This window comes from Piliocolobus tephrosceles, chromosome 20 (assembly GCF_002776525.5).
Source record: "Piliocolobus tephrosceles isolate RC106 chromosome 20, ASM277652v3, whole genome shotgun sequence".
Classification (NCBI taxonomy): Eukaryota; Metazoa; Chordata; class Mammalia; order Primates; family Cercopithecidae; genus Piliocolobus; species Piliocolobus tephrosceles.
Window position 1 is genome coordinate 19,362,866 of NC_045453.1, and position 22,535 is coordinate 19,385,400.

The 22,535-nt window shown below is 47.7% G+C and overlaps 1 protein-coding gene across 2 annotated transcripts in view; it reads right to left on the reverse strand.

The window, feature by feature from the left end:
- Positions 1-1,286: 1,286 nt before the first annotated feature.
- The window catches only part of SLC13A3 (solute carrier family 13 member 3), a 90,692-nt gene continuing 69,443 nt past the window's right edge, over positions 1,287-22,535 (reverse strand). Inside the window, exons 10-13 of one of the 2 annotated variants that reach the window (XM_023197058.3) lie at positions 18,539-18,651; positions 9,646-9,807; positions 6,837-6,974; positions 1,287-3,656 (exon numbers count right to left, since the gene is read on the reverse strand). In XM_023197058.3, coding sequence (XP_023052826.2) covers positions 3,480-3,656; positions 6,837-6,974; positions 9,646-9,807; positions 18,539-18,651 — 590 coding nt within the window. In that variant the 3' untranslated portion in view covers positions 1,287-3,479. The remainder of the gene's footprint in view (positions 3,657-6,836; positions 6,975-9,645; positions 9,808-18,538; positions 18,652-22,535) is intronic. The other variant, XM_023197056.2, reaches the window with a different exon arrangement.

The window sequence follows — 22,535 nt, forward strand, 5'->3', positions numbered from 1 at the left end:
TCTGATTGGCATGTTGTTGAATTTCTTTTAATTTGCATTTCCCTGCAAATTATAAACACGTAGGTTTGGGTATCTCTTCATAATCCTGTTGGCCAGGTAGATATCTCTTTTCAGGATGACACGTCACAACTTTTGTCCACTTTTCCCGTGGGACCTATGATAAGTGGCTTCCAAACATGGCAGCCCGCTGTCCCTCCCCTTCCTGGTGGATGCTGCCCCTACCATCAAGGGCTAGAGTCTGTTTCCCTCCCCTTGAACCAGGGCAGTCCTGTGGGCTACTTTGACCGATAGAATTTGGCAGAATTGACATCCTTAGACTTCCACATCCTGCCCTTAGAGGCCTTTTAGCTTCGATTTTTGTCGTTCTTGAAGGCCACTATCATGTAAAGAGGTCCAGGATAGACTCCTGGAGAAGCCACGTGAAGAGAGACCCTGAAGTGTCAGCGGCCATTGCAGACCTTCCAGGCCTAGCAAAACTCCCAGCTCACGGGGCAGAGACAATGCCATCCCTGCAGAGCTCTGTCCAAACGCAGAAACGTGAGCCGAGAAGTTGCTGTTTCAAAGTTCTAAGTTTGAGGGTGGTTTGTTATGCAGTCACAGATAACAAAAGCAAGGTTTTGTTCATTTGCTTTGTCTTTTCTGAGTTGGAGTGCTCCGCATATCTTCTGGACATGAGCCCTTGGTGTATTCCAATGCCTCTGTACCAGCCCTGCCATCTCCTTGTTCCCACGCTGCCATGACCACACCATAATGGTGCTGCTGTCTTCTGCCTGCAGATCTTTTTCACTAAGAATGGTAAAGCCCTTCAGGTTTCAAGGACCGAGTAACATCCGGTCAGAGTAAGCTAGGAGGCCTTCTCAGGAAAGCTGCAGAGAGGCCTGGTAACCAGCCAGAAGAGGCAGACTCTACATGTCCAAATGCCACAAAGTTACAGCTCAGAGCACCTGGCTAAGTGAAGCGATCTGCTCATCTGAACCTCTGCACTTGCAGTCCCCCTGCCTGGAATGTTCTCCCCAGGGACTCCCCATCACTCCCACCTTCACCCTTCCTCCCACACTGCCATGAGCACCTGGCTGACTCCTTCAGGTCTCAATCTAATGCCACCTCCTCAGAGAAGTCCTCCCCAACCACCCTGGCTAAAGTAACCTCTGAGTCACTTTAACATCTTGGCCATTTTTCTCTTAGCCGGCATCATAACGCATGACTTGTTTATTTTCCTATTGCCTGTCTCCCCTGCCAGCATGTAAGTTCCACATGGGTGGGACAATGAACCAGAACATGACAGGTTCCCAATAAATGTTTATTGAATGAATAAATGGAAGAAGGAGTGAACAAAGTAATGAACAAAACAGACCCCAGATCAGAGGGCGAGATGGCTTTCTTGTTAATTTTGGTGCCGATTCAAGCAGCAAATATTTACTGAACACTTGCTATGTGCTAGAAATCGTTCTAGGAGCTGGAGTTACAGCAGTAAAAAAAAAAAAATCATTTGATTTGTATTTTCATAAATTTATATTCTAGAGGGAGAAGATAATAAGAAAATAAGTTATACAATGTCCTAACTATTAAGGAGAAAATATAGCAGAGTAAGGGGGTGGAGAGTAATGAGGGTGATATTTTAGACAGGAGGTCAGGGAAGGTGACACCTGAGCAGGCACTTGAATAAAGTGAGTTGGGGAACCAGACTTATATTTGAGAGCAGAGTGTTCTAGGCAGCGGGAACAGCACGTGCAAAGGCCCTGAGGCAGGAGAGTTTGAGTATGTGGCTGGAGAGGGGAGGGGAGAGCAGCTGAAAATCTGACAGGTCAACTCTGTGGAATCCCCAGCCCAGGAATCTGGGGCTTTGAAGCTCTCTTAGGTTCAGAAAGGCAGATCATCTCCAGGTCCAATGTTGATTAACATTCTTTATTTCACAGTATTTTTGATCAGAAGTCTTTGAAATCATGATTCATCTGGTTACAAATCCCAGCAGTTTCTCTTTGAATGAACCCCTTGCTTTCAGTCCCATACAACGTACCTCCCACCAGCCCCAGTGGGTTGTAACTGTGATTCAGCACTGAGTGCTCGCTTGGAAAGGAGGTGGAGCTCAACCTCCAACTCAGAGGGCCTCTCCCACTGCTCTCAGGGAAATGCCCATGATTCACTTATGCTGTATTAACAAGTACAGCTGGGTGTTGCCTTCCCAGCTGGCCAAGCGCTCCTAGCGGAATCTCCACCCTCAGAGGCTTAGGAAAGGGAAGTGTGACGATTCAGGGCCCTTAGGCTGGTGTCTTTTCTGATACTGGGCTAACGCTGGGCCATTCCATTCAGCAGACACTGAGGGCCTGTGCTCTTCACTGGGATGCCAGAATGCTTCTGCTTGGAACAAAGAGGGATTAACCCTTGAGGGCAGACACCACTTCCAGCCTCGGGCTCAAGGGGATGTCTCAGTTTTACCCATATGTAGACGGGGACAATCTTTTGCTTGCCTGAGACATTTTACCCCGGCCTTTTACAAGTTCCCAATTTATCTTTTGACTTTTCTCTCACCCCTGACAAATGGGGCCTTTGATAACTAAACATGCTTACCACTTAAGGTGGTGCATGGAGAGATCAAGGCCACCTGCTGGGACAAGCAGCAACTGACTGTCTTGCAGCCACAGAGGCCTCTGGGGGCCACATGTAGGAGGGTCCTGGCTGGAGGGGTCATGAGTCACCCCATGGGAGGGCAGGACCCAGGCCTGGCCTGACCCCAGAATTATGGCCAAACTGACCCAGAAGAAACAGGAGAATCCTAAATCTCTCGGGTCGAGATGTCAGCTGAGGTTTCTAGAACTTCCCCTGGTATGCTTAGGAGCCCAGAGAAACAGCAAAGAGGCTTTGCACAGTCTCATGTCCTTGGAAAGCTATTTGTCCCTTCCCCTGTCTCCAAGGATTAAAAAAGAATCTCTGACTGCTGGTTATTGGCAGGGGTAAAACAACTGGTGCAGAATGGGCACCAACTGAGCAAAATCACACATTGGTTGTGAACAGCTGGAACAACTTGGTTGGAACATTGCAGCCCAGGAAAGTGGTCTTTAAAGACAAGGTGGTCTCTCCAGTGTAACTGACAGTAATCACTGGGGGATAATGTCAGCTGTGCCCATGGAAATGAATGGCCTCCCATCCCAACTGTACCAGACCAACACGATGCCAGATTTGCTCACTGTTGATGAAACTGGGCTCTCTTGTATCGTAACGATAAAACAGCTCACTGATAAAGGAGCTTATTTCTCAGGCAGCAGATCTGAGAGATATCTGGGCTTTGAACTGCATGAGAGAGACAGAAAGTGTCCTAGATAATGGCTGGTGGACCCGAGTGGGCCACTGGAGGTCACCCTTGCTTGCCGCATATTGGATTAAAGAAAAGAATTATTTGATTGCTTTGTAGTGTCCTAGCAGCAGGTGATGGTGACAGCCCTTTGAGAGGGTTCAGCCTCAAGGGAGTCCCCTAGGGGGACTCAGAGGGTCCGAAATGTGTCATTGGCCAAGGTGGGTGGCAATGCTGTGACATTGACCAAGTGCATATCAGCCCAGTCTGGGAAGGTGCCCAGCTGGAAGATGGTCTGTGCCCAGGTATTCATAGCCAAACTGAGCAGCAGGACACCCATCAGGTTCATCAGGAGGCCTGTCCGCACCTGAAATAGAGCCCAGACAGAGGGAGGGGTCAGCACCTGACCCACCATACAGATGCAAACATTCAGACTCAGACACAGGAAGGCACTCACCCAAGATCGCACAGCCAGGAAGTCATGGAGCCAGGACACAGTCCCAGGTCGGTCAATGCCTGGGATTCTTTAATCCTTACACTACCCTAGGCTGTCACTCAAAGAGCTGCAAATGTCCCCATTCATTGATGGCCTCTAGGTTCCAGGCACTGTGTGCTATGCAGTTGTCATAGGGTTATGCCATTTAACCCAGAAAGCAACCTTACAAAGGTGATTCTTATTAATCCCCATTGTATAGAAGAGGAAAATGAGACCTAGAGAAGTTGACTTGCCCAAGGTCACCTAAAATAATCTTGTCTGATCACTAAATACCCCGATCCCACACACATATACACACACGCATGTACACACACACATGCATGTACAAACACACATAAGTACACATATATACAGACACACACACACATACACCTCCGCTCCAGTCCAGTCAGGGAGTCCTAGTCAAGGCTACCCTTGTCCATTGGGAAGCATTTTTCTTCTGTCAGTGGAGGATGTGCCCATCTGCTCCCCACCCTGGCTGGCCTCTTGGACCATTCAGTCCACCCTGGCCTGAAAATCCCTATTGTCCCACCTGGGTCTTCTGGCTGCCCCGCCTTCACATAGCCCAGCCTGAATCACATGGTGAGACAGTTACTTCCTTTCTAATTCTCTTTCTGTCTATTCCTCCCAGAGAAAGTCTCACTTAGGGGGTGAAAGAAAAATGAATCTTGGGGCCCCCAAATCACTAAGCTAAAGAAAAAAGTCAGACTGGGAACTACTTAGGGCCAACCTGCCTCCCATTCTATTCAGTCATCCCTCTCCTCACTGAGATGAATGCATATCTGATTGCCTTCTTTGGAAAGGCTCATCAGAGACTCAAAATAATGCAACCATTTGTCTCTTATCTACCTATGACCTGGTAGCCCCCTCCCCTCTTTGAGTTGTCCCGCCTTTCCGGACCAAACCAATGTTCATCTTACATATGTTGATTGATGTCTCATGCCTCCCTAAAATGTATAAAATCAAGCTGTGCTCCACCCTCCTTGGGCACATGCCATCAGGACCTCCTGAAGCTGTGTCACGGGCGTGCGTCCTTAACTTAGGCAAAATCAACTTCCTAAATTTACTGAGACCTGTCTCAGATTTTTGGGATTCACCGGGGCCACCATGGCTTCAGCACTTCTCTGCTTCTGTCAGTTGCCCTTTTAACAAGGAGAGGCCCAGAACCTTCTCCAGTCCGCTGCTATCAGGGAGAGCTTAATTCTTTTGTTTTTGCCGCTTTGCATTTATTTTTATGCCATGGCATATATTAATAATACCGGTTTTCCATTGATGGATGCACTGGAAGCATTTCTTCCGGAATATTCTTATTTAAGTTTTTTTGTTTTTAATGTTAAGCTGATTTAGAAAAGGTGTTAAATAAATATTACCATGGACGACGGGTGGGGGACATACTGCGTGTGCTGTCCTGCCTCTCTGCTGAGGGAACAGAGGTGGAAGCCCTGGCACCTTCGGAGGATTAGAGAGAGCCTGGCCGACACGCTGGGGAAACTGGGGGAGGATTGGGTCTCCCTTTGCCAGGGCTCGAACTTCTTTCTAGTCCCATGTTAGCTATTTAATTAACACCTAACTCATCACTCTCAGGAACAAACCTGCAGCTGGGCCATCCCTGCCCGGGGCTGACGGACCGGGAGTGCCGCTTGTATCCCTCCACATCTCTTGCAAGTCTCTACCTCTTGGGGACTCTCCATTTCTCTGGCTGTCTTTGTTCTCCAAATCTGTGCTGTTCGCAATGCTGCCCTCTCAGTCTTTTTCTCTAAGGAGCCTCCCTGCTTCCACACTTGTCCCTCCCACCCTAACCATCCACTCCAGCCAGCAGCCAAAATGATCTTCTACAGACAGAAGTGAAATCACATCATTGCCCTGCTTACTGAGGGTCCTCACCGTGGTTTGAATAAGATACCAACTCTGCCCTGCCCCCGCTGTTCCCCAACCTCATCCTTCCCCAACTCCACGGCAGCCATCCCAGTCTCCCAGCCCTGAATTTCTGGAGCACTCATTGCTATTCCTCACTTCCAGGCCTTTGCACTTGCTACACCCTCCGTTGGGACTGCTCTTCCCCTTTTTCTTTGGGAGGCTGGCTGCTTCCCATGATCAGCTCCCATGTCACCTTCCTGGAGAGGGCTTCCCTGCCACCCCTCTCCCCCGTCCTCTTACACTTCCTCATGTTTTATTTCCTTCTGAGCACCTAGCAATATTGAAATTTACATAATTTAAGAAAATCTGCTGCCCTTGTTGACGCCTGTCTCTACCAATAGAAAGCACCCTCTTTGGAGGCAGATCGGTGTCTCTCCCACTCTGCAGTGCCCCCAGTGGCTGGAACATAGAATGCACTCAGTAAATACTGCTGCAATCAATAAACAAATTAATGAGCGTCTCTGTCTCCTGTCTTCTCTGTCTGCTCTGTGTCTCCCTTTCTGCCTCGCTCCCACTCTTGCTCTCTTTCTCTCCATGTGTCCTGCAGGGGTCTTGTGCCTGGAGGGCCTGCATCGTGAATGGGTTAAGCAGGTCGCCCTTCTTGGCTTTGACAGCTTTGGAAGGGTTATTTGCAAAGCCAGTGGGGAGGGAAGAGGCTGCAGGAGTCAGGAGTGGGAAGGGAGGAGCTGGTTCAGCAGGGACCTTCCGGGAGAGGAAACATATTGCCAATGACTGGGCCCTGCTGAAAGCTGGTGGGGTCCTCCCACTGCTACAGTCCTCAGCTCCTGTCTCCTTCCCAGCTGGCTGAGCACTGAGGCCCAGTCCCAGGGTGTGCCTGCTGCTTCTCTCTCCTAAAGATCGTGAGCATGAAGTGGGGTCCAGAGGGAGGGGGCGTCCCTTGTCCCTGGGGCAAATTTTTGAAACTAGTCACTAAGGCAGTGTTTCCTGAGATTGTCTAAGTGCAAGAATCATCCCAGAGTCTCTGCTAAAATGTATGTTCCTGGTCCCACTCGGAAAGACCTTTCAGAGACTGGGGAGTGGGGTCCAGGTGCAGGAGTCCTGCATAGAGGTCTTGCCCGCCCCCTGCTGCCCACCCACCTCCCGTGGCCTCTGCTGGGAAATGCCCAGACTCACCATGTCTTTGACCAGCAAGTGTCCAGAGGCGAAGGCGATGGAGTTGGGGGGCGTCGAGACCGGGAGCATGAAGGCAAAGGAGCAGCCGACTGTGCCCGGAATCATCAGGTACAGGGGATGCACTCTCAGGCGGATGGCCTGGGCCCAGAAAAGGTGGGAGAGACCCGGAGAGAAGAGACCAACGCAGAGCAACCAGTGAGAGAGAGAGAGAGACAGAGAGAGGCAGTTGGAAAGAGGGACACAAAGACATAGAGACAGACAAAGACATCCACAGAGATTGGCAGAGTGGCAGAGAACAACAGGGACAAGTGCGAAGAGAGAGTTAGAGGGACAGAGAGAGAAAGGCAGTCAGAAAGATACATGCACAGGCAGAAACAGACACAAGCAGGTATGAAGAAAACCAGATTGAGAGACAGGTGGAGAGAACATTCCCAGGGTTAGTGACATTCAAGGGCCACACTGTGGTTTGATCAGGGATGGGCTGCGGTGAGGTACCTAGAAAACGCTCCTTCTCCAATGTGAGAGTGCAGAAAAGCACCTGGAGGGCTGGTTAAAGCCCACAGGGCTGGCCCCACCTCACCCGGAATTGCTGATTCAGCAGGTCTGGGGTGGGACCCAAGGATCTGCATTCCTGACCTGCTCCCCTGGTGCTGCTGGTGTAAGGACTGTGCACTGAGAACCAGGGCTTTATAACACTTCCCCTGCTTGCTCCTTCCCTCAGCCAAACAGTCTCAACCCAGAGTTGGCCTCTGGATACCTCTTGTTGGGGGCATCCCTGGATTTCAGTGTGAAAGAGCTCATGAGAGCATCTGTTGGCAGCTCTTCCAAATTTCTAAGACTGTGTGCATCAAACCCCCCTGCGAGCTGGCCGCAGCTACTGGGCCACTAGTTTGTCACTTCTCCCGCCTACAATTCATGTTGATTACTTCTCTGGCATTTTACTTAAATGGGATGTTTTTGGGCCTTCTAGGGAATTTTTGCAACCCAAAGCATATTTATTTTCTCAAAAAGCTCTAAAATCACCCCCTTGCATGTAAAATGTTTTTTGATTTTGATGATAAGCAAAGTTTACAAGAATGAGTCATTTGCAAGTGTATTTTCCAGCAAAAGCTGCCCCTTATAGACCTGGCTGGGTTCTACACTCCCTCATTTACCCCATACCCCCTTTAGCACTCCCATTTCTCTCAGTCACCAGGTCTCCCTGAGGACCCCCACCCCATATTGCTGTAAAATGGTGAGCCACTTTGGAGGGCAATTTCCTCATCTCTAACAACATTTCAAATGCACATGCTCTTTGACCCAGGAATCTCAGTTGTAGGAATTTCTCTAGATGTAATCAATGACGCATAGAGAAGGCTCACGTGACACGTCATTGTTGAATAACAGCAAAGTCTGGAAATACCTACATTTCCACTGGGCAGAGAGATTGCTTAAATAAACCAACAACTGTCCATTTATAATGGAATATTCTCCAGTCATTGAAAAATAACACAGTGTATATCTGTGTGCTAACACAGATAAATTGATGCATGAAATAAGCAAACAGAAACCAAAGACAAAGTGCTGCAGGTGTGTGTGCTGGGGCATCACTGTTTGCATACAAAGCATTTACTTGCATCATTGATTTAATTTTACTAGCGTGGGTTATATTAAGGTAATTATATGGTCTGGTCTTTAATCTGTTTAAATATAAAACTATCTTGATAGTTTCCTTTTTAAGACTCCTAGTATAAAAGCTACCTGATCATGTATATATTGTTCTTTTCATACAATCATGGTTTCATTTTGCTATTTGCATCTCTTTTTACAGGTGAGATTGAATTACAGCTTTTTCTTCCCTTGCTCTCCTTATCTGGTTTTGGGGCCAGGGTTTTGCTAGCTATAAATTGAGTGACCTTGTCTATTTTTCTCTGCTGGTGAACAGTTCAGCTGAGTTGGGAACTCTCTGTTCCTTGCAAATTTGCTAGCTCTCACCCAGCAAACCACCTGGGGCTGGTGATTTTGTTTTTGTTTTTGAGACCGGATCTGGCTCTGTTGCCCAGGCACCTGCCATAAAACCTGGCTACTTTTTGTACTTTTTGCAGAGATGGGGTCTCACCATGTTGCCCAGGCTAGTCTGGAACTCCTGAGCTCAAGCAATCTGCCTGCTTCAGCCTCCAAAAGTGCTGGGATTACAGGCATGAGCTGCAGAGCCCAGCCTGGGGCTGGTGATTTTTAGCTCAGTAGTTATCAGTTGGGTGGGGGGAAGGAAATTGTTCCCCCGACAGGGAATATGTGGGAATGCTAGGAGACATTTCATTGTCATGATTTACGAATGCGCCACTTGTCTGTAGTGAGCAGAGCCCAGGGACGCCGCTGCACACCCTGTAGTGCATGGGACAGCCCCATACAGAGAACGATCCATCCCCAAATATCAACAGTGTTGAGACCCCTGCTTTAGAGGGAGGCTACTGCTTTGCTTACCATTAGAATTTCTCCTATGGTCATTTGTTTACTCAGATTTTATACTTCTTCTTAATCCAAATTTGGTAATTCACCTGTTCTAGAAAACTCTCCATGTCACCATGGGTTAATTTTCCCAAAAGAGAGAATGGGGAGCACTTTGAAAATACTTGCTCTATGTATGCATTTTTTGAACGAAAACATCCAGTATTTTAAAAAATTGTACTGTGGTTCTGACACACTTTCATGTATTTTGTAAGAGAGCAATGGCAACTGTAGACCCCAGTGAAGCTCCCTTGGCAGGTGGAAGATTTCTGAATGTGTGCGGGGGGAGGGGTGCTCCCCTCTTCCCCAGAAGGACCCTCACCAGCTCTGCCAGGACCGGCAGGAAGATGATGATGGTGGCTGTGTTGCTGGCAAACTCAGTGAAGAAGGCGATGACCACAGTGATGAGCAGCACAGCCAGGGCAGGGGGCACATTCTCCAGCGGGTGCAGCTGCCCACCAATCCATACAGACAGCCCTGATTCCTGCAGAGGGAAAGGCATTCCTTCATACCCCAGCCTGTCCCCAGCTGCTGCCCCCAGAGAGGGTTAGGATAGATCACAACAATGACAACTGTACCCCTTCCCAGATGGGGAGACTGAGGTGCAGAGAGGGCAGGTGACGTGTCTGATGTCACACATTTGAGCTAAGGTCGCACATCTGAGCCAGCAGCCTCTCTGCTTCTTGAACTGCTCTCCACTCTATCTCATACAGGCCAGGGACCCAAATCCCTGGGTCTCCAATAATCCATTTGGTTTTAGCACCCTTAAGCGCCAGTTTAAGTGGGAGAGGGAAATCAAACCAGACCCTCAGTAGTAAAACTTCTCATCCCTCCAATGAAGGTTATTAATTACCCAAATAGTAGTAGTCACTTATATAAAATAGTCATTATTTTTATAATTATTAATATATTAATATGTATGAAATATATATACAAGATTTACTATATATCATATAAAAAACAGGTATTAGATATACATCAAGTGCAACACAATCAATGTAATTATCGATAATGGTATTTATACGCCTGTAATCCCAGCACTTTGAGAGGCTGAGGTAGGCAGATCACTTGAGGCCAGGAGATTGAGACCAGCCCAACCAACATGGCGAAACCCCGCCTCTACTAAAAATACAAAAATTACATGTGCGCCTGTAATCCCAGCTACTCGGGAGACTAAGGCACAAGAATCACTTGAACCTGGGAGGGAGAGGTTTCAGTGAGCCAAGATCACGCCACTGCACTCCAGTCTGGGCGACAGGAACTCTGTCTCAAAAGCAACATATATATATGTATATATATGATACACATATATGATACACATATATATGAACATATATGTATATATACACACATATATGAAATATATATGAACATATATATGAACAGTAATAAGGATAATTATTACAATGATAATACAAATATTAACATTGCATTATTATTCATTCTCATAAGAATCACCATTATTGAGACTTTACAGGGGACCAGGCACCTGCCAGCATTAGCTCCTTGACTCCTCCCAACCATCCTGAAAGGTAAATATTATTGGTCCCTGTTTTACTGATGAGGAACTTTAGCCTGAAAAAGTTTTTGTGACTTACCCAGGGTCCCTAAAAGTAGTGCCTGAGACACCCATCTACCTCCATAAGATGATGTGATTCTGCAAAGCTCCCTGCGAATCAGCATCTTCATCTGGACACACCAGTCCGTCACCTTGCCTCTAAATTAAGAGCAATGCCTAGTGCTGACTCCAGTCCTCCAGGGCAGAGATGGGTAGAGAAGTTCACCGAGACTCCACTCCCCTATCAGTGCTGCAGAATTATTTGGGTGCTCTCTCTGCTGACTTCTCCAGAAGTTACCCTACTTACCAGTGTATAACATCTATAATACTCTTCCACACCTCTGTCCTCTCACCGTCAAATGCATCCTTAAGTAACTGACCCAACACATCGTTATAACCACAAAGCGGCAAAGCAGAGGATGTCAAAATATGCTCAATGCTGCCCCCTGGTGGAACCGTGATGCAGTAAGATCACAATAAAGCGACCGTTTGCTTAGACCTAGAACAAAGCTGTAGGTTTTGGAGCTGATCTAGGGCAGAGCTGGGTTAGTTCGTTAACATTCAGAATCCAATGTATTGCTACCATAGCCCTTTTATCAACCCAGTATACCAAAGACACTTTATATATATACTTTTACTTTCAATAGAAAAGTCTTTGCTTACTCAGAACTTAAAAATTTCATAATCAATTCTAGAAGACAGCAGACAGGGCCAGGCATCATGGCTCATGCCTGTAACCCAGCACTTTGAGAGGCCAAGGCGGGCAGGTCGCTTGAGGTCAGGAGTGTGAGATCAGCCTGGCCAACATGGTGAAACCCCATCTGTACTAAAAAAATACAAAAATTAGCCAGGCGTGGTGGTGCACGCCTGTAATCCTAGCTAGCCGGGAGGCTGAGGCAGGATAATCGCTTAAACCAGGGAAGCAGAGGTTGCAGTGAGCTGAGATCATGCCACAGCACTCCAGTCTGGGTGACAGAGTGAGCGAGACTCCATCTCAAAAAAAAAAATAAAATAAAATAAAATAAAATAGAATACGGCATACCGTTTTTACATAAATAAAATAGTACACTTGCCCCTACAATTTGACTTAAAAGTTACCTTCAATGGAAGAATAATAAATCCTTAAAAATATTTTTCCCCAGAAGAGTCCTCATAAGACGAAGGTGTTTCTGGTACATCTGCAGTTTGTCTGCTAGCCTGGGGAATACGGTAAGTGGCAGCGTGGGGGCCACAGCCCCTCCCCTAGCTGCAAAGAGTGCTGCAGGGAGAAAATGGGACCTCTGGTTTTTCCTATAGGCCACAGCTCTGGCAAAGAGTCTGACCTGACAGCTCTGTGCGCAATTAAATGGAGAGGGGCTAGAGAGAGGGAATATTAATGACTCGGGCAAGTGAGAAGCCAGGAGCTGCCCCGTAGCTAGGCCTCTGAGTGACCGGGCTTCCAGCCAGCGTCCCCGCAGCCACACAGACCTTGGTGCAGCTCCAGCACTGGAGGGAGGTCTGGCAGCTTCCTAAGAGAGGAAAACCCCTGTTGCGTAGGGTTCTACTGGGGACTCTAAAGGGACTTCACCTGCCCTTTCCCATTTTCTTTTATTTATTTTTTTGAGACAGAGCCTCGCATTGTCACCCAGGCTGGAGTGCAGTGACACAATCATAGCTCACTGCAGCCTCTATCTCCTGGGCTCAAGCAAGCCTCCACCTCAGTGTCCTGAGTAGCTGAGACTTACAGGCACATACCACCACGCTTGGCTAAATTTTTTAAAGTGATTTTTTTATAGAGACAGGGTCTTATTATGTTGCCCAGGCTGGTTTTGAACCTCTGGGCTTAAGCGATCCTCCTGCCTAGGCCTCCCAAAGTGCTGGGATTACAGGCATGAGCCCCCACGCCCCAGCCTCTTTCCCATATTCTTAGGAATTGGAACCCTTGTTTCCTTGGAAACACACAGCCCCACAGTGTTCCCAGGGACTCCAGGGACCAGCAACAGCCAAGGTCAGAGGTGGCATGGCCAGAAGGTGAAGAGAAGGGGCTCTGGAGTCAGTCTGAGTTTGCTTCCCAGCTTAATCCTTTCTAGCTGTCACTTAACTTCCTAGGCAAGTCACTTAACCTCTCTGTGCTAAAATTTCCTTATCTGTAAACCAGGGATAACGATAGTGCCTGTCCCAGAGGGTTATTGTTGGGAGAAAAGGAGCGAATCTATAAAGGGCCTAGGAAAGTGGCTGGGTGCTTGGTTAGTGCCTGCCATAACTAGTAGCATGAGGTCACAAGATGCCTGAAGTGGTGGAACTCAGAAATTGCCCAGTGCAGTGGTTGTCAAATTAATGTTCCTTATTGGCCTTGAAGATGACCAGAAGTACCCAAGGCCACCTGGCAAAGATGGGAGGTGGGGAGACTGAGTTGGCAGAGGTGTTTCCCTCTTCCTCCTGTTTTCTTACTTCAACCAGGTCCTCTCTTCTTGGTGTCTTTGATATAGAGTAGAGGAACATCTTATAAGGAGGTTTGTTATGCATAAGTTCAATATTCATAACTTAGCCCAGCCTACCTTCAATGTGCTCAGAACACAGACTTTAGCCTACATTGGGGCAAAATCATCTGGCAATGCTGTACACTGTAGAATATCTGTTGTTTACCCTCATAATTGTTCAGCATCTACAAGAGAGTATCCTACCACATGCCACAGCCTGGGAAAAGATCAAAATTCAAGATTCTAAGTACCTTTTCTACTGAATGCATATCACTCTTTCACCATTGCAAAGTTGAAAAATCATATGTCGAATCATTGTGAAGTCAGGAACCATCTGTACAATTATCTCCATTTTATGGTTGAAGAAACTGAAGCACAAAAAAGCTCAGTGATTTGCCCAAATAAATAATATGATGTGCCCTAGTAAGATTCAGAATCTGGATCTTAGTCATGTCATCAGGCTTGTCTGTCCAATACAATGAGGGTAATAATAATTGTATTAGTCCACTCTCACTCTACTAATAAAGACATACCCAAGTGTGGGTAATTTATAAAGGAAAGAGGCTCAATTGACTCAATTCAGCATGGCTGGGGAGGCCTCAGGAAACCTACAATCATGGTGGAAGTGGAAGTAAACACATCCTTCTTCACATGGTGGCAGCAAGAAGTGCCAAGCAAAAGGGGGAAAAGCCCCTTACAAAAAAATCATCAGATCTCTTGAGAACTCACTCATTGTCACAAGAACAGCATGAGGGCAACTGCCCCCACGATTAATTACTTCCCACCAGATCCCATGACATGTGGGGATTATGGGAACTACACAATTCAGGATGAGATTTGGGTGGGGACACAGCGAAACTGTATCAATAATAAAGATGACAGATTTCTGGCAGAAAATGAGAAATGGGGAGAATACACATTTTCTCCTTACCTCTATCACCGCAATATATTTCTAAGTTTGTTGTGCCAACAGAATAAGATCAACCTTTCATCAAGGAGTTAATGCAATAATAACAGTAATAATAATAGTGAAGATGAGCATGGCTCCTAGTTTGAGCACCTGGGGTATATCACCACTCTTCTGGGTACTTTCCATACATTATGTGAGCAATTCTCAAAGCAGCCCATCTTGTAGGTCACAGCAACAACGATGTGCTAAGCACCATTATGCACCCAGTGTCTTCTAGGTGACTAGAACAGTGGTGGATAAAACAGACACGATCTCTGCCTGCCTCATGGAGCTTCCATTCTAGTAAGAGACACAATCAATAAACATGCCCACAGGATCATTTGGGGGGTAGATGTGGTATACAGGAATAGGCAGGGTCATGAGAGGAAGAGGGACTGGGGTGGGAGGCTATTCTAGACGTAGGGGCTTGGGAGGGCATTTCTGAGGGGCTGAGACCTGAAGAGTGAGGACTCAGAGCTCTCAGGATGAAAATTCAACAGAGAAAGGGAAGACGCAAAGGCTGTGGGGTGCATGTGAGTCTGATGTGGCTGAGGAAGCGGCCAAGGAGACTGGAGGGGTGTTAGGAGGGAAGAGAGGAGGTGCCAGTGTTGGGACCTACATTATCCCATACAACTTTCTGTGTTGGCCAAGGGAAACCTTGGACTTGAGTTTAAGTCTATGCAGAGTCATGACTATATGGTTTTGCGGCAGAAGAAAACTGCAGTGAGGACCCTAAGTGGGCTTAAGCGAGTTGCCGAGGCTCAGAGTAAGCGCTAGGATAGGCTTCCTGCCCTTCAGAACCAGCGCTGGGAGTCAACACACCCAGGCTCACCCTGGATTGCATCCAGGGACCTCCGATCCTCAGGAGGCTGCCAGGCTGTGGTCTGATGAGAGCGTGGGGCAGGGGCCAGGAACCAGGATGTGCCATAAGCATTCTGGTGGCTCCTGGGCCAGGCTGCGGCTGCCTGGGGAGGGGATGGTACGGCAGAGGCTGGGGAAAGGAACAGCTACTACACAAAGCCCCTGTTGAAGAGAAACTCCGGCCAGCTGCCCAGGGCTGGGCTCAGAGCCAGGGTGGCCTCTTAGCATGCCCAGCATCCCGCAGCCCAGCCTCCACTGAGAGCCAGTGCTCCCCACACCACTCCTGGAGCTTCGGGAAACCTCTGGATCAAGGTCATCTCATCCAGCCTCCTTCCTCTAGTCCAGGCTGGGCTCAGATCACCGAGGTAAATGGCACCATTTCCACCAAGTTGCTCAAGCCATGAACCTCCACCTGATTCTTGATTTTGATTTTCCTTTTCCTCAATGTCTAACCATAATAACCAACCGTGCTGGGCTGTGTTCTCATTTCTCTGCATATATTGACTCACTTAATAATCATGACAACTTTACCAGGTGGGTGCCATTGTGATTCCAATTTTACAGATGAGGAAACTGAGGCCCAGAGAGGTTTAGTAACTTGACAAAGATCACACACCTAAGAAGTGGGAAATCTGTGATTCCAATCCAGATGGTCTGGTTCCATCGTACAGCACACTTCTTCAAGATCTGGATAACATGTCACTTCCTTCAGAAAACCTTCCCTAAGACACCCCCAGCAGGAGGCAATAGCGTAAGTCAGATAGACATGAGTTCAAATCTTAGCCCTGCTACTAATGAGCTGTGTTACCAAGAACCAGTTACTTAACTTCTCTGGGTCTCAGGAGTCCTAAAATGGAGACAAATAACAGTCCTTTTACTCATCTATTCCTTTGTTCCCTTTGAAGTCTGTACTGTTATTTATGTGTTTTTTTAATAAACAAAGTAAAACATATTTTATTTTAAAATGGGCACCTGTGCAGAGCGCCTGAATGTGCCACGCAGATCCCCGTCAGTGGAGGTCTTGTTGCCCCCGCTAAGGGAGTGCAGTCAGCTGTCTCAGACCCCAAAAGCAGCCTCACTTGAGGCCATACCTGCACCTGGGGGCAGCTTGTGTCCCCAGACAGATGGATGCTGGGATACAAAGGCCTGGCTGTCTCTGATTACTTGGACTGCTTGTGAGGGCCATCTCAGCTCCAGTGCTCCTGTGGGGCTCGGTCTGCCTCCAGCTGCATTTCTCCCTCTGCCCTCTCCTGCTTCCTTCCTCTCCCTACCACAGTGACCCCAAGGGCACAACCTAATGATGCCCACGCTTGCGAATCTCCATCCTGGAGTCTACTTCCTGAAAGCCCAACCTGTAGAAACCATGGCATAAGGATTTATGAGCTGGTGTGCTGCAGTTTTTAGCACTTCTTATCAGCTATATGTATCGGGCAGTTATTCTTTAATTTTCTCCAGCAACCCTGTAGAGTAACAGCTTTGAGCCTCAATCTATGGATGAGAAAAATAGGAACCCAGCGAGGTTAAGAAACCTGCTCAAAGTGTCCCAGCACGGAGTGGTAGAGCCTAGATTGACCAGATACTGAGATTCCCAAGCCTGGGCTTCCGACCAGTGTACACGATTAACAGATGTCCAACATTGTACCTTCATTTGAAACTGAAAATTAAAATTGAATTAACAAGAGAAGACAATAAAAGAAGTAATTTCAGCTTCCCTTATCCTTAATTGCAGACTGACTCTTAACTGGCTGTGGTTTTGAACGCCTCGGTTTACGAGGCGTTCAGGGATGGGACGGAGCTCAGCCACACGAGCTTTGGTTTCAGATCCTGGCTCCACCATCTCCTGGCTGTGCAAATGTAGGCGAGCTATTTAGCCTCCTTTTGCCTCTGATTCCTCATTTTTAAAATGGAGACAGTGATAGTATCTGATTCAGTGGTGTTTATAAAGATCAACTGAGTCATATTTGATTCACAAAGCACTTCGAACAACGGCTGGCATGTGCAAAATTCTGGAGTGAACAATTTGGAGTCTGGACTCTGAAATCAGGGAGAATTTGAACCCCAGCTCCCAAGCAGAGTGCAATTGTAAGAATTTAAGAGAGTTGCTTAATTTTTCATGTCTCAGTTTTCATATCTGTAAAAGAGGCAGAAAACCATTACCCAGCTCTTAGGGCTGGTGCGGCGATTCAGAGAGATAATCCGTGAAGACAGAAGCTGGATGCCGACATCGCACTGCCTCGGAGCTGGGCTGGCTGACCCGCACTTACACACCCCGGAGAGTGAGCACTCCCTGAAATTCTGCACTCCCTGTGCCTCATTTGCTCCACCCTGGTCCCAGCCCTGACTTCTCAGCTCACAAAGCCCTCCGGAATAACATTAATAATAACATCCACGAACTAATTAATATTACTATCTAGGACTTATATGAGAGTGGTTAAGAGCACAGACTCCAGAGCCAAACTGCCTGGATTCTAATCCTGACTCCATAGCTGTGTGACATTAGGGAAAAGGTGCTTTATCTCCCTGTGTCTCAAGTTCCTTATCTAGAGAATGGGCACAATAATGGTATCTACCTTATAGCATTGTTGGGAGGTTTAAATGAGTTAATGTGTAAAGCATGTTTTTTTCTTTTTCTTTTTTTTGCGGGGGGCGGGGAAGATGAGGTCTTGCTCTGTCACCCAGGCTGGAGTGTAGCATTATCATCATGGCTCCACTGGGATCACCACACCCGACTAATTTTTTTTTTTTTTAATCCCATCTCTAAAAAAAAATACAAAAGGAAATTAGCTGGGCATGGTGACGCCTCCCTGTAGTCCCAGCTACCTGAGGGGCTGAGGTGAGGGAATTGATTAAGCTCGGCAGGTTGAGGCTGCAGTGAGCTGTGATGGTACCACTGCACTCCAACCTAGGTGACAGAGCGAAACTCTGTCCCAAAAAAAAGAGAGAGAGAGAAAAAAGAGAGAGGGTCTCACTATACTGCCCAGGCTGATTTTAGACTCCTGGCCTCAAGCCATCCTTCTGCCTCCACAAGCATATTGAACAGTGTCTTTGGCATTGGGTGAGCACAATATGTTATTATCCCTCTTAAGTCACAGAGTCCTCGAGTCTTAATATTATTAGTATTAGTATTATATTAATATTTTGTCCATCATGAGTTCCTTAAGGATCCAGGTTGTAACTCATTCCTTTCTTTCTCTGTAGCACCTGGTCCTGAGTGTGGACCTGTGAGGAATGAACTATGATCATCTCAGTTTGGCAGGTGAGGAAACCGGCTGTGCCCCCAGGGCGCGTGCAGCTCACCTGCTCTGATCCTGGTGCTGCAGCCAGCACTGGGACCCGCCCACACCTGCCTCCCGCTGTTCCTGCTGGCTGCGGGGGCTGGGGATCTTACCTCACAGCCTTTGGCCATGGCGAAGCCCCCTCCCAGGAGAAGGATGATGTTCCAGGGCACTGTCTCCTGGGCCTTCTTCCAGGTCAGCAAGGGCTCTGTCTCCGTGTTGGGAGCTGGGCAGAGAGAGGGATTCAGAACACACTCAGGGCCGCTCAGCCTGAGGCAGAGGCCACCAGCCCTGCAGCCCCATCTTACTGGGGACACTCAGGGGTCCCCAGGAAGCCAAGTGGTGGATCCAGCATCTGGCTTGGAGCTTGAGGGACAGAGTGCACAGGCATCGTGATAGGGGAGCTGCTCTATTCCCAGTGAAAACAATTTTCATGATTCCCACAGCTTGAGAGTTTTAAAAAACTCCACATGCAGGACATAACTTAACTCTCCCAACAGCCCTTCGGCACAAGAGCTATTTTTACTCTCATTTATAAGAGAAAAGGTTTTCTTTGTACTGGAACATGCACAGAGAGGAAAGAAAAAGAGGAAGGACATTTAGAAAAATAGAAACAAAGGGTATTTTTGAGCCCTGAAATGATGGGATGATTTTGATTTCCTCGAAAGCGGCAGTGCTGCAGTGGTGAGGACGGTGGGCGGGGGAGTCAACAGACTTTCTGCAAGGGGTTAGCGAGTGAATCATTGAGGCTTTGCAGGCCACACAGACAGGCTCTGTTGTCACTACTCCGTCACTGTGGCATGAAAACAGCCAGAGACCATACCTAAACATGTGGGCCTGGTTGTAAATAAAACTCTATCTACAAAAAAAGGTGGTGGGTTGGACCTGGCACGTGGCTGGTAGTGTGACATCCCTGGGTTGGGGGCATAGGCTTGGAGACAGACCGTCCTCAGTCTTGGCTCACTGCGTGCCCTTGACAAGTGACTTTGCCTCCCTGAGCCCCATTTCCTCAGCCGGCACATGGCACATTACAGAACCAGGGGGGTTCCTGTGAACACCAACCAGGACAGTGATGGATCTGCAGGGAGATGAGGCATTTCAGTTAGCTGATAGTTGCATCCCCAGGGTCTAGAACAGTGCCTGACACCTGATGGTTACTCTGTAAATATTTGTCAAATAATGTATATGACACACTTAGACCCATGCCTGGTGCGGGGTAATCACTCCTGAAATAGGACTTTTCTTGGCAGACTGTGACCAGGGAAGCAGGGAGGATGGGTCTGACTCCTTTAAGGCAGTTTGCCATCTTCCAGGACAGTTCCTGGTCAAGCAGTTATGGACATTTTGCTTCTCCTTTTGAGCTTTTTCCAAATGTTACACAGTGGTTTACCTAAAACAAGATTTTATAGTCAGGAAATAAAGATAATAAAAGCTACTTAATAAAATCCCTCCACCAGCAAGCATGCAGTCCACAGGTGTTTGCAGCCCACAGGTGTATGCCACCCACAGGTGCATGTTGCCCACAGGTGTATGCGGTCCACAGGTGTATGCAGCCCACAAGTGTATACAGCCCACAGGTGTATGGAGTCCACAGGTCTATGAAACCCACAGGTGTATGAAACCCAAAGGTGTATGCAGTCCACGGGTGCATGCAGCCCACAGGTGTATGTGGCCACAGGTGTATGAAGCCCACAGGTATATGAAGCCCACAGGTGTATGCAGCCCACAGGTGTATATGGCCACAGGTGTATGAAGCCCACAAGTGTATGCAGTCCACAGGTGTATGCAGCCCACAGGTGTATGAAGCCCACAGGTATATGTAGCCCACAGGTGTATGAAGCCCACAGGTGTATGCAGCCCACAGGTTTATGCAGCCCATGGTATCTACATGCGGTGCAGGTGTCATATACCTTGAGGGGATTCTTGGGCCAAACGCAACATACACTTAAGCCCAGAACTGGACAAGGCAACCAGACATGGGAGGTGGCCCAGCCCTCTGCCTTCAGGTGATAAAATATTTCATTAAAGAAGTACAAAAGGTCTGAAAAAGTGAAGGGACAGAGGAAGGAAGAAGGCCTTGAGCAGGGTCCCATGTAATGCAGATTAAATGGCGAGTGCATATCAGACTGTCTGTCACATGCCAAGCACTCAGTTAACGTTAGCTACCATGGTTTTTATTGTTTTCCCATCCAACCATGCCTTTGCTGCTATTTCTCATAAGCACAATCTCTGACTATGTGGACTTCCCACTGCAGCTCAACCTGATATTCGCTGGCTGTCTACAGCAGTAGCTAAAGGCACAAGCTTTAAACTAGACTTGAATCCTGGCTCTGCTGTGCCCCAACTGTGTGATTTGGGCCAGTGTCACTACCTTTCTGAGCCTCGATTTCCTCTTCTGCAAAATGGGGTAACAGCACTTCCCTCAGAGACTTACTGGAAAGATGAAATGATGCCTCTGTGCAAAGGACTCATCCCAGGGCCTTGCCCAGAGCAAGTCCTTGGCTATTTATTTAGCAAATATATATTGAGTACCTGCCATGTGTCAAACACTCTTCTGGGCTCTCAGGATACAGAAATGGCCAAAACAGAGAAAATTCATCTCCTTGGAGAACTTATATTCCAGGGGGGAAGTCAGGTGATAAACAAATAAATATACTGGCCGGGCATGGTGGCTCATGCCTGTAATTCCAGCACTTTGGGAGGATGAGGTGGGTGAATCACCTGAGGTCAGGAGTTCAAGACCAGCCTGGCCAACATGGTGAAACCCCATCTCTACTAAAAATACAAAAATTAGTTGGGCATGGTGGTGGGTGCCTATGATCCCAGCTACTTGGGAGATTGAGGCATGAGAATCGCTTGAACCCAGGAGGCAGAGGTTGCAGTGAGCTGAGACTGTGTGGGTGCACTCCAGCCTGGGTAACAGAGCAAGACTCTGTCTTAAAAAATAAATAATGCCAAGAAATTTCATGTGGTATGAAGAAAAATAAAATAAGGTAAACAAATAAAGAGTAACACAGGAGGGAGATTTTCTAGAAGGTGCAGTCCGGGAAGGTTTCTCAGGAGGTGGCATTTGGACAGAGCCCTGAATGAAGTGATGGAGTGAGTCACGAAGATCTCTAGAGGAACAGCTAGTTGACAAAGAGGAAAGAGAAGTAGTCGTCATCATCATCATCACCATCATCATCAACTACTTTTCCACCACAAGCACAGTGCCTAGCACATAGTGGGCACTCGATCAATACTTGAATGACCAAAGGCTGAGAAACGCAAGTGCAACTCAGACCCATAAAAGAATAGTGGGGTGAGTATAAGAAGAAAATCAAGGCTGGATTGAACGTCTGGTTCTAGGTCCTATCTCTCTCTTTCTCTTTGTCTCTCTCTCCCACTCTTTTTTTTTTTTTTTTCCTTGAGGCAGAGTCTCACTCTGTTGCCCAGGCTGGAGTGCAGTGGCACCATCACAACTCACTGCAACCTTGAACTTCTCAAGCAATCTTCCTGCCTCAGCCTCCCAAGTAGCTGGAACTACAGGTGTGTGCCACCACACAGGCTAATTTCTTAATTTTTTAAGTCAGGCTCTTGTTATGTGGCCCAGGCTCTTCTTGAACTCCCGACCTCAAGCAATCCTCCCACCTCAGCCTCCCACAGTACTGGGACTACAGGTGTGAGCCACCACACCTGGCCCTGACTCTTTTTAATGAGCAGTGTGACCTTGGACAAGTCACTTACTCTCTTTGGAAACTTACTGACCACAATATAAGACTCCACAAAAGTCTTTAGTGTTAAATAGCAGAAAGTATCACATCAGCTGCCCTTGGTCAGGTGCCCATCCATGGTTCTGGCACCTGGGGGTGAACTCACAATGCCCAGGGCTTTCTCTCAGCTGGGGCCATGGGGAAGGCCCTATTTTTACAGGGCAGGGAGCCCCCAAATTGGGGCTTAGTCTAAGAGGGTTCTTGGCTTCTTCATCCAGGAAGGAATTCCAGGGCAAGCCAGTGGTGTTAGACAGCAACTTTTATTGAAGCAGCAGTGCACAGCAGCAGCAGAGGTTCTGCTCCTTGTGGAGTGGGGCTACCCCATAGGCAGTGTGCCCAGAGTAGTAGCTCAAAGGCA